General features: G+C 41.9%; 1 protein-coding gene across 1 annotated transcript in view; it reads left to right on the top strand.

Moving 5' to 3' along the window:
- The first annotated feature begins 2,167 nt into the window (after positions 1 to 2,167).
- LOC103369141 (1-phosphatidylinositol 4,5-bisphosphate phosphodiesterase beta-1) overlaps positions 2,168 to 12,516 on the top strand; it is a 41,985-nt gene continuing 31,636 nt past the window's right edge. The window contains exons 1-4 of the mRNA XM_008297785.1: positions 2,168 to 2,266; positions 7,471 to 7,548; positions 10,346 to 10,414; positions 12,346 to 12,486. Coding sequence (XP_008296007.1) covers positions 2,168 to 2,266; positions 7,471 to 7,548; positions 10,346 to 10,414; positions 12,346 to 12,486 — 387 coding nt within the window. The remainder of the gene's footprint in view (positions 2,267 to 7,470; positions 7,549 to 10,345; positions 10,415 to 12,345; positions 12,487 to 12,516) is intronic.

Below are 12,516 nucleotides of genomic sequence, written 5' to 3'. Positions count from 1 at the left end.
GAGGATGACTGTAGCTGTTGGCCACAGTTGAGTCATTAATCCATTTTTATTCCGTCCATCTTTCCACCAGTTGTTCGCTGGTTGCAGCCTCAGTAGAGTCAGAACTGTTTTCTCTGTTTTCTACAGTTGTCGGCTGAATATCTTTTAGCGTTGAACACGATCAGTCGTCAACTGGAGCTTTTAACAAACGTTTTTTTATCACTGTGTGATGCTTCACAGATCACCACATTAACTCACATCAGAGCTGCAACATTTTACTGATTAGGTGTTAACTGTTCAATTAATTGCCAGCTATTTTGATGATGAAGTGATCAGGTTGAGTAATTATTTAAAAAAATTAAAGTCTAATTTCTCAGGCTTTTATCTTCTGGTTGTGCATCCTGGACTTTTTCAAACACACATCGACACGTTTCACCATTTTGTGACATTATACAGACAAAACTAATCAATCGGTTGGGTAACTGCAGACTATTACATTAATAACAAGCTGTTTTAAACATCGATAAATCAGTTTAAGTAATTGTTTTAAGAGAAAATGTTTGATTGAAGATTCTCAAATGTGAACATTTTCTGGTTTCTTTCCTCTGTGACAGTAAACTGAACATCTTTGAACAAAACAAGACGTTTGTCATCTCCGGCTTCAGAAAATCCCCATTTTCTGACATTTAATAAATCAAACTTCTCATCAATCAGTTGAGTAATTGCCAACTATTGCTTTAATCGCAAACAGTTTTCAGATGATTTCAGTAATCTTTAAGAAAACGTGTCGAGGTTCTCTGCATGCTGCTTCTTAAAGGTGAATCTTTTCTGGTTTCTTTCATCCTCTGTGACTAGAAGCTACATATTCTGGGCATTTGTCATCTTGTGATTTGGGAAACAGACATTTTTAATGAATTATTTTGAGCTTGTTTTTTGTTTTTTTTTAAGAGAAGAAAAGAAAAATCTTCTTATTGGAGTTTCTTAAACGTGAATATTTGCTGGTTTCTTTCCTCCTCTGTGACTGGAAGCTGAAGATATTTCTCATCTTGGACTTTGGAAAATGCTGACTGACATTTTTTACAATTTTCTTGACTTTATATAAACCAAACATTGCATTTTTAAATTAAGAAAACAACCGATAGGTCATTTGAAAAGAAAAATTTCCTATTGCAGCTTCTTAAATGTGAATATTTTCTGGTTTCTTTCCTCCTTAGCGACAGCAAACTGAATATTCTCGATTGTGGACAAAACATTTGTCATCTTGCAATTTGGGAAACGCTGATATTTATGATTAATCTATTTGATTTTAAAGAAAAAGGCAAAATCTTGTGATTGCAGCTCCTTAAATGTGAATAATTTCTGGTTTCTTTCCTCCTCTGTGGCTGGAAGCTGAATATATTTGGACTTTTGTAAACGCTAATTGACATTTTCTGACCAAACGTTGATGTTTAATGGAGGAACCCATGGACAGGTCCGTCTGTGCTGCTGATATCTGCTGATATTTGCTGTCTGCAGGTCTAAACTGCAGCAGAGTCACTTCACATGATGTTTACGCGGCTGGAACATGATCCCAAACCTTGTGCCAAACCTCGCTAATGTTCATCCCGCTGCCTGCCTGCTTTCAAACTCTCCTGTAAAGCCTCCAGAGGATTTGAGGCTGCAGCAGATTAAAGGACGCACATGTGTGTGTGTGTTCGCCGTCCACATACTTGTGACTCAGAGCAGCGGCCCGGTTTGACCGCGGTCCCGGTTCTGTTTGGTTCGCCCACTCCTCTCTCCCTCCTCTCCCACCAGCTCTCCTCCTCCTCTTCTTCTTCTTCTCTCCATCTCACCCACTCTCCGCTTTCTTTCTCTCCTCTGCCTCTCTTATCCCTCCCCCATCTGTGGGAAGCCGCCGTTGTGCGCATGTCGCCAATGAGTCAATTTGTGGAGGCAGTGCGCGCGCACACACACACACGCACACACACGCACATACACTCGCGCATCCCGTCTCCCACGGAGGCATCTGCTTCGGTCTGTCTCTCCGCGAGATGCAGCACCAACAGAGGCGAGAGGGAGGGAGGGAGGAATAACAAGACAACAAAGTGCGGACAGCGGACGGGAGGACCAGAGGATGCTGCTGCTCGCCACTTCTGAGGAGTTTGGACTGAGTGAGATGCAGCGTCGCAGCGTCTGAGCATCCGAAGCCATGGCGAGCGCTCAGCCGGGGGTCCACGCTCTCAAACTCCAGCCGCCCTCCGTCTCCCAGACGCTGAGGAACGGCAGCAACTTCATCAAATGGGACGAGGTAGGAACTGCGCGTCAGGCGCTAAAGTGTTGAGTTGGAACCTGAGCGGGAAGGAGGGAAACGTGCCATGTTGTCAGATGTGTTTACTATTGGTTCGCTGATGGAGCTTTGGCAGCCAGAACCTGTGGATGCGACGCCAGTGAAGACTCGGCTTGTGCGTGTTGCCACCTGTTGGTGTCCAACCCATCGGTGTGTGCGCGCCTCGCTCCATCACTGTGGGTAGAGTTGTGTGTCCCTGTGTGTGTGTGTATGTGTGTGTGTGTGTTGGTATGCTGAAGTACAGAGCTCTGACAATGGGAAACGTGCTGTCCGGTTGCTATGGTAACTGGCATGGTTACCAACCACCTAAACAGATCAGATGTGGACGTTTGTGTGTAAATCAATGAGCCGAACAAACGGCATGAATCACACTTTGTGGAGGGGAAGAACTAATCCGGCGTTCTGCTGGCCTCCAGCTCTGTGTGTGTCTTCATGTTTGAATTTCCAGAGCTGAGCTGTGGAAAAATAGAACCGGTTGCCATGGCGACGGGTGACAACCAGAGATGTGGTCGAGCTTCTTCTTCTTCTTCTTCCAGTAGTTTTTTACTCCTGTGAGCGTGTTAAGGTGAGCCGCTCAGACAGTTTGACCTTTTCCAAAAAACATGCAGGAGAACGTGCAGAACTTCGTGCAGCTTCAGAGTACCGAGAAACAGCAGCTCAGTCTGGTCCTGATGCTGCAACAAGGTGTTCAAGGGAGAACACAGAACAGCACAGCACATCCAGTGACCAACTGATCCTGACAAAACAGAGAATGATTCTGTAGAAATTCTGAGATTTGAGAGAGATTATTATCATTAAAAATTGTTCAGAAAGTTTTTTTTAAATGCATTTGTTTTTGTATGTAAATACAGAATTTGGCTTATTAGTGAAACATAGGGATGTCCTGATCTGATGGAGGTGTTTAACTGATTGGTTTTGGTGCAACTTCAGTCGGTCACGCAGGTGTTGTCAAGGCAGAGCTCAATTTTCAGCAGTATTATCAATACAAATATTTAATTATTCACCAAACACATAATTCAGGCTCCAATGACAGCTCTGTTGAAGAAAAGCTCTGGTTGGAGGTCATGAACCTCCTCAGAGTCTCTGTCATGGTCCCATTGCTGCTAAACTCCCATGATGCTCTCTGCTGCCATCATGAACTCTGGTTTCTACAGTCCAGTGCTGCCCACTTCATGTCACACCGCTTCATAGAATTTCCCGTTTATAATTATAAAATATCAACGTCCTGAATCATTTCCTATATAACCTATAGCACAGAGATCACCAGCTCCGGTCCTTGTGAGCTCCTGTCCTGCAGGTTTTAGACGTTAATGCAACACACCGGACTCACATTAATGGATCATTAACAGACTTGTGTAGAACTTGACAACAAGCTGTTGGAGATCCATGAATGTGAGTCAGGTGTGCTGCAGTAACGTCTAAAACCTGCAGGACAGGAGCTCACAAGGATCGGAGTTGGAGATCCCTGCTATAGTAAAACAGCCCGTGTATTGTCATAGAATAATGTCATAGTCCCGGTTTTTGTCATAACGAAATTCCCTGAAATTGATTCCAGGAATAACTTTTGTCCGTTAAAAGTCCTGGTCGGCCGATCGGTCCGGCTCATGGGCCGAGCGTCGGTCATGCGTCTCAGATTATCAGCCCGGTCAGCCAAAGAAGGCAACGTGTTGGTTTGATTGTTAATTAGCGGCTCATGGACGTCTTTGTGCCGCCTGCTGATGGACATTTTGTGTTGAGGGACATTTTAATATTCCTTCCTTCAATACTTTATTTCCCAAATACATCTAAATACAGGCCGTGTAGATGGTGCCGGTTCAGTACATCGGCTAGTTTTCACACCCAAACTCACAGAAGCCATCTTGAAGCCCACCTATTGGAACATCCTGGATACAGTCTTAACTCCATCCTGGACTGAGGGTTTGACAATAAACGGGCAGTGCTGTGTTAAACAGTAAGAGGCTCCACCTGGTGGAACAACCAGGTACTACAGCTGGTCTACGATGTGTTTACTGACATCGTGTAGAGAAAACAGGTTTTTCCCTCACAGCAAGGTTTCTGAACAACATTAAGGAACAGCAGAACTTTTCGCAGTTTTTTATTTTTAAATTGACTGATAGGTACAAATGATCAGAATGAGCGACTGGTTTGTTTGACTAAATCAGTCCGATGTTACAACTTGGTGAGCCGGTGTGCTCGAGGCGTCATAGATTTGCTCACTATAGAGGAAGCGACATCGTGCAGGACAGGCGGGGACTAGTTTAATGGAAATAAACGTCTAAATATGTAACTTCAAATAATCAATGACCACAAAGGGAGTTTAAGGTCGTCGGAAACTTTGAGCCATTTAGAATGAGCTAACGATGTCCTGTTCAGTTATTTAAATATGGATGTTTTTTAAAATTATTATTACTGTGTATAAATGTCACATGCTGGGGTGTAAAGTAACACAAAAACTGCATAGTATAATTTTCAGATTTGAACTTTCAACTTTTTGGGCGATATTTGACCTAATTTGCCCAAATTCACATAAATCATGAATTATTTTGATTGCAATTCTGATTCTTCACAGCTTCTAAAATCTATTTTATTTTGAGCCAGCTGAAATGTGGACGTCATTTCATTCCCACCCATAAGAATCCTAACTGCTGCCAAAGACACGGACATCACAGCAGCTTGAAATGGATTTTGATGATGCTTTATTAGTTTAAGAAGCCCTGCACGGTACCTGGGCGCTGATCAGAACTTCTCCTCCACCTCCAGGAATCTTAAATCCTCAGAACAGCTGCTGTAAATCATTTTCTCAATCTTCCTTTGGATAAATCTCATGCCGTCTGTGTTCTCGGTGGGGTTTAGCTGCGCTAAGTGGTCCGAATATTTATTTCATTTTACAAGTTGTTGACCTGTTTGTCTATTTTTTTTCTCTTTACAATTTCATATTTATCGATTTGGCTTGGTGTATTTTTCTGTCCTGCTTTTTGCAAATCTTTGGCTGTTTTTAAAACCATCTGTAGAAACAAACTCGATGTGACTCCGGACAGAAGTTCAGCGGTTCAGTTTCCAGCAGCGTCTCTTAAATCCAACCCCTGACTTCAGATAAAACTATTTAAACACTCGCAGCTTCGCACGCTTCACGCTGCTAATTGCAATTTTAACAGAATTTCACGAAATCGCTGGATCTTTGAAGTGTCTGATTCTCGCCTCTTATCGTCGCTCATTTTGACTTTAATTTGCCTGCAGGCGTGAAGACGTCGGCCGCCGTCATGGCTGCCATGCAGAATCACTTTAGGAACCGGAGCTCCACCTCAGATTAGAGCAGCAGCTGCAGAAGGTGGTGTTTGGATCTTTAAACACTGGACCACAAATCTGGAGGCTTTCACCTGATAATTGCACCATTTTCGTGTTTTTTCAGAGTAAAATGAGTGTAAAATGTGAGGCACTGTGTTGGTTATGTGCTTATTTGTATGATTTACAGCTGTAATCGTATGTAAATGGGTCTTTTGGCTGGAATGTGTGTGAACTAAACCAGCGTTTCCAGTTTTAGCCGTCGACTGGAGTGAGGTTTTACATCTAACAGGTTATTAATACTCTGTAATGTGGGTGAGCAACACTTTAAATAGTCCAGGAGAAGAGATCCAGGTGCTGGTGAGGAGAAAAGTTCACCCACAAAGTCCCACAGCACAAGAAACGAGAAATAAATAACGAATATTAATAATCTGCCGCCTGCGTTGCTGATGGAAAACAAATTTTTCTTTTTGGTATATTTAGCCGAATGAGCTGTTATCTAACTCCCACGACGGGAGAACTCTTCCTCCACATCCTCCTGCACCTCGCAGCCTTCGTCCTTTTTCATTTTTAGGATGCTTTTTATATCCGACGCTTCCAGTCTTGTCTCGGTGAATCAGTTAACTGGACGCCACCAGATGCCAACAGTGGCCAGCCCTGTAGCTGCTGCACACGATGGCACAAAGTGTCAGGAAGCGTAACGTTCATCTGCTGCTCGGGACCAAAAGCAGAGTCTACGGGGGGTTTGGAGCAACGATATTTTATTTTTGAGGGGTTTGAAGCAGGTTGTGGTTGGTTTATTTGCTCTTGTCTCGTTTTTCTCTGCAACATAAAGTCCTGCAGCTCTTGGAAACAACCATGACTAGAAGGAGGGAGAACTCAGAGATGTCTCCTCTCGGAATGACACAAATCCTAAAAACAAATAAGTAGATTTTTTGGTTTTGGTTTTTTTTAAAAAAAAAAAAAAGAGAGAGAGAAACAGAAACAACCCACCCAACATTTTTCCAAGCATCCACAGGTGCTACCATCACTGGTGACTCCACGTACTGTAGATGTTTTACTGTTTTTATTTTGATTTTCCATCCGAGTAAATCCTGCCTGCACTTCAGCTGAGAGTCCCAGAACTGGTCAGTCATTAATAACTTGAGCCAAATAGTGCAGAATTTTTAGTGTTTTACAAATTCTTGGTAGAAATTCTTGGCAAAAAGTAATTTTAACAGAATTTCTCAGATTTTAAACTCAGATTTGGTTAATTTTTGTGACAGAGTAGAACATCGCAGATGATTAGTCTAGTTGGAAAGTTTAAAAACGGATATTTCTTTCTGTTTTTACAATTTCTGACAAATAAATAATGTAAATTTGGCATTAAAAAAAAAAAAAACAGTCCACGTTTTTTAAATTAGCAGACAGGTTTTGGAGTCTGAGTGATGATCAGAATGACAGACGAATAAAACTGCATTTGAAAAAAGGAAATAAATTGGATGCTTAAAACCAACAACAATACCAGAGTTAATAATAAATATCAATACGAGCTGAAAGACTTGAGAATATGTTGATCTGAGGCTCTTTAGTTGTATAAAATCCAAACCAGAGAAGAGCTGAACCATCACGTTGGGTTAAAACCAGAGAAGAGCTGCATTCTGTGATTTTAAAGTTGACTCTGTTCTGAGCGGGGAGATGAAACTCTGACTCATGGTCGTTTTCTGCCCTCACACGCTGGTTTGCATAATCTCCTGATCCTGATGATGAACGGTGAAGCTCTGAGACGATGAGGAGACGTTTCTATGACGCCGGGGGATTCCTGAGTTCACCGTACAGAAAACTTTCGCTGTTTGAAAACAGTTTTTCTCCGTGTGACCGACTCTTCTCGTCTTTCTCTGCAGGATCTGTCCACGGTGTCACCGGTCACTCTTCGTGTGGATCCACATGGATTTTACCTCTACTGGACCGAACAGAGCAAGGTGGACCAACACAGACACATGCACCACACCTTCAGGGTTAGAACAGGATTAAATGAGATGGTACAGTCTGGAGGTAAAAATGGTCCTTCCATCGTCTTGACCCTGTTCTGACCAACCACCATCACACATGCTGAGAGGAGCATGGAAAGTTTACCCAGAATGCACTTCTTAAGGTTTTCTCTGGTGAACGATCAAAATGATCTTTCCAAAAAATACTCAAACTTTGCTCAGAATGACTCAGAAAATGTGTGAAATATGTCAAAATTGTTCAGTATGTTGTCAAACTGAACAAATCTAGTTCACACTGACTCAAAAAATGTCCAAAACTTTCACAAAAATGGCTTTAAAATGTGTGGAAAGGCTCAAAATGTGTCCACAGTTACTTAGAAATTGTCAAAAATGATTCTAAGCCAAGAATAATTCAAGACCATCTCCAAAATAATCCAACATGAGTTCAGACTGACTCATGAATTGTCCACAATGGCTTTAAAATGTGTCAGAATTCACTAAAAATGTGTCAGAACGACATGAAAATGGACTAAATGTAATCCTGCTGAACAGAAACCAGATCCAGTGTTCAGACTGAGACACCTGGATGGATGTAGAACTGATCTGGTGTCAGGTTCTACCAGAACTCAGATGTGTTCTTCCTCCTAAATGTCATGTGTCTGTCTGCTGGACTGATGAAGTTTTGAGGCTCAGAAATGATGGAAGAAGTCCATTAAGGTGATAAATCTGGACCCTCCTCTGTGGACTCCAATGAAAACATCCACAGTGTGAAGGTAGAACTCTGCAGGCTTCATTAAAGTCATTGTAGATGAAGAACCAGTTGGTTCTGGAGTCAGCTGGGAGGCTCTGATTGGTTTCTAATGAGATGTTTGGAGCTAAATTCATCTGTTATTGAGGTTTGACAGGATGTTTATCAACCAGGATTGAAGCATGTTTGGGGTTTGTTCATGCATCTAGTTTTTGTTTTACATATTTTCCTAAGTGGCAGTTTGATCCATTTACCTCCTAATTCAGTGACTGAACCATTTATTTAGAGGAGTGCAGCAGCTTATTATCACCACGACATAGAAGGTATAACTGCTCAGAGTCATGTTAGAAGATGTTTTTTCACATTACAAGCTGATTATGTCAGAAGATAAGAAGCTTCTTCTTATTGAAAAAAAAAATAATTTTCTTGTTCTAACCTTTGATTTGACATTCTTTGACTGAGTTCGTTGCCGGGTGGAGACGTGGGGAGGTTCTGCTGTTAGATATTCTGATAAGTTTCTCTGGAGACTTCAGTGTTTCCGGCTCATCAGAGAGAAATGAGGCTGCCTCCAGAGGGTCGGACTCATCCTTCTCTCTGCACATACATTTTAAAATCCGTCTTTGTGTTTGCATACACATCCAACCCTGGCTCCCCCAAAAATTACATTTCTATGCAAAAAAACACCCACATTCTCCAGCAGATTCTCTCCCTGAGAAGTAAGACGAAGCAGGAAAGGTTTCAACAAAGGAGGCAGGAATCAGCAACAGGAGACCTCGCATTGGGACGTCATTCTTAGTCTTGGTCAGATTTAGGAAAATATCAGAGTTTGGGTGAAAATACAACTGTGACATCTGATATATGACTGGTTGGCTGAAAAGGTGTAACAATAAAGCAGTAAAATAAGCAGCAGAGATGTGATTTGTAAATTAGACTTAGATCTGAACAATCTGGTGGAAAATCCTCAAAACGTAATTGTGAAAACAGTTCAGTTGCACAGGAATGTACAGTCGTGACTCGATAATCGACCCTTAACAATCCTAAACCTGCTATCTGACAGGTTTTTAGGAAAAACCAACAGAACCCATAAAAACAGCCTTAACATAGCGACAGCCTTGGATTCTGACTCCGACATGACATTTAATGTCACCAATCAGGATGACGGCGTATTATCTGACTGAACAATCCCACAGATTGGCTACGTTCACACTGCAGGACTTGATGCTCAATGAGGATTTCTTTGTGACTTCCTTCACGTTTCCAGTTCAATGCGACTTGTATGTGATCTGCTGTGTGAACTTCATACGAGCCAAAAGTGTCCCGCATGCGCAGAAGAGGACACGACGACGTCACACGCAGTATATATATATATATATAGGAAAACTATTCAAATTTGCAGCTCTTGTGTGACGGTAAATGGACTGATCTCTTAGTCTGACTTCAGGTTTGATCCTCTGGTTGCTTATTTTAGCCGCTTTCTTCTCATTTTCTGCATTTGCTGCATGTTCCAGTTTTCAAAGTCGACTTCACTACGAGACACAACCGTCTGGAAACAACCTGCAGATTTAGAGTTCTACAGATGATATAGATTGTGCAGTACAGCAGCCTTGTTGGGTTAATTTGTTAATGTCTTCAAATGTTGCACCAAAACAACCCCAGTCTTCATTATTTTGTGGTAAAGACACATCCTTCATTTAGCTCTGGAAAGGTTAACTGTGATTGGTGTAAAGAAATGCACGAAGGTTTTTGATACCGAGGTGCAGCCAGACGAGTATTCGTTAGAAGAGGAACTGCACGGAAAGCCAAATAAGTTAAAGTGACGTAGCATGATGCTAGTTTTCTGGCCGTGTAGTGACGTGTTCGTGCCGTAAACACACCGAGGACCGCGAATGCAAACGCTCTATAAATATAAGCAGCTCAGGAGGCAGCTGTGGTCATTGATTTCCACTCTCTGTTTCTCTGCAGGTGGGTTTAAATCCTCCACAGGAGGCAGGAGGAGGCCTTTAGCTGCAGATAACGGCTGATTCTGTGTGTTTCTATCAGGACACGGAGCTGCTGGACCTGACCCTGGTGAAGGACGTCAGGACGGGCCGCAGCACCAAAACACCAAAGGTAGCGCCCGTCGACCCGCTGATGTTTTATTCATCCAGTGTGATTTTCTGTTTGCGTTACAGCCTTTATCATCCCTCTACATGAAGTTCTCTACACCTACTCTGTCATTTGTATCCGTGCTTTATTCTGCAGCGATGAGTTTTGATTTCTATTTATCTCCCATCGCGGTAATGCGTTGAGGCTGTCGTTGTTTTATCTTCCCACCTCTGTGGAGGCCTCGGCTTTGCTTTGCCTGAAAAGGTAAATAACAAAGAGTGAGATGTTTTGTTGGGTTGGCAGCAGAATTAACTCCACTGTTCACCTGACTGGCTTCTTTGAATGATTTTGAATCAGGACGAGTGCTGCCTCATTTTTCCTCGCTGTGGTTCGTGTTTCTCTGCAGAATAAAGTCCTGCAGCTCTGTGGGACCAGAACAAGAAGGAGAGAACTCAGAGACGTCTCCTGTTAGCAGTTAGAATCATGAAAAATCTGATATCTGTGATGCTGCACATTCTCAGATTTCAACAAAGCTGAGTTTTGTTAAATATTTTAAGGATTTCATGTGTTTTCAGATCTGGAAACTGATTTAAAATGTGTTGGAATTTCATCCACTGACTAGAAAAGTCAGAGCGCAGCTTCGTCCTGTTGGTTTTTGCTGCTAGAATCAGCTCGAGGAATAAGACACGAGGATTTATCCTCTCACACAAATACTCGCATGTCAAAAAGTCGTATTAAAAAATTCTTTCGCTGTGTGAAGCACAATCTTGTTTTGAACATGCTGACGTGTTTTCATGTCCGTACTGTGTTTTATACAGATTTGGTGGCAGGTTGGAGAGATTTTAGACATTTTAGAGCTCAGATTTAATGAGAGTCAATGGAAGTTTTGGGTGATTTACAAAAAAACAAAACACAAATCTTACAGAAATGAGACTCACACTGAGTGAAAGAGGACAGAAACACTGACATTTATATATATATAATGTTGATGTAATGTAGAAATTGTGAGAAGAAGACGAGTTTAACTGCACTACTTTTTGAAAATTCAGATTTTTTTAAAATACTTCATAAAACTTAAACTGCGTAAAAATCATAAAAGATACCAAAACAGATTTAAACAAATGACAGTCAACGCCTCGTGAATGTTTAAACTTTGAACAAAGCTTCTTCTGTAAAATCTAACAGCTGCAGGGTTCCAAGGACGGCTGATTCTGGCCGCTGTTCGGCCGACTTCCCATTTGTTTCAATGGGGATATCTGACGCAGCTTTTTACAAATTTCAGTAAAACCGTATGACGAATCGCTCCCCAAAGATACGTCACTTCATTCCTGATTGTGCTGCACGTTCTGATATATAATTCAACAATTAATGGGTTTCCTCAAAGCTGTGGGACGAGTTATGTGGTGAAAATTGTTCTGGAAGAATCTATAACAAGAATAAAGGAGAGGAATAGTGAAGTAGTTTAGCTTCCGTGTTGATGAAAAGGCCCATTTAATAAAACTGATCAACCAGTGAATTAAGACTAATTTAAAACCCACTGACCTTCACTTTCGGCAGCATACGTTAGTGCCAGTCAGAGTTATTTTAAAGTTTAATAAACATAATTAAAATTAGATTAAAGATAAATGCTGATAATTGAAGATTTTCAGGACAATTATGACAAAATAAAACTGTTGTGAGCAACACAAAAGATGAAGTTCAAATTTGGCCCGATAAAAAACTGTTGTTTAAGGTTTTTATGTTGAACCACTTGATTTTTCACAGGATGTTTCGTAGTTTAAGTTATTTCCCTCATCCTGACCCGGTCCCGTCCCTCTGACGGACCATCACCTGCCTCCAGGTGCAGCAGGTTTCTCACCTTCACCTGCAGCTGCCGTAGTTTGTCCCAGCATCATATTTCTCACCGGATGTAAACTTTATTTCCGTGACATATTCGTCTGCGTGTCGTCCAATAGGAGGCCAAGCTGCGGGAGTTGCTCGATGTGGGGAACCTGGTCGGTCGGCTGGAGAACCGCATGGTTACCGTGGTTACGGCTTCGGACCTGGTAAACGTCAACCAGCTGATCTTCATCGCTTCACAGGAGGACGAAGCCAAGGTGCTGAACTCGCTGATGATGATGATGATG

This window comes from Stegastes partitus, unplaced genomic scaffold (assembly GCF_000690725.1).
Source record: "Stegastes partitus isolate 25-593 unplaced genomic scaffold, Stegastes_partitus-1.0.2 Scaffold27, whole genome shotgun sequence".
NCBI lineage: Eukaryota > Metazoa > Chordata > Actinopteri > Pomacentridae > Stegastes > Stegastes partitus.
The sequence above is the reverse complement of the archived record's forward strand: the minus strand, read 5'-3'. Positions and strand labels throughout refer to the sequence as shown.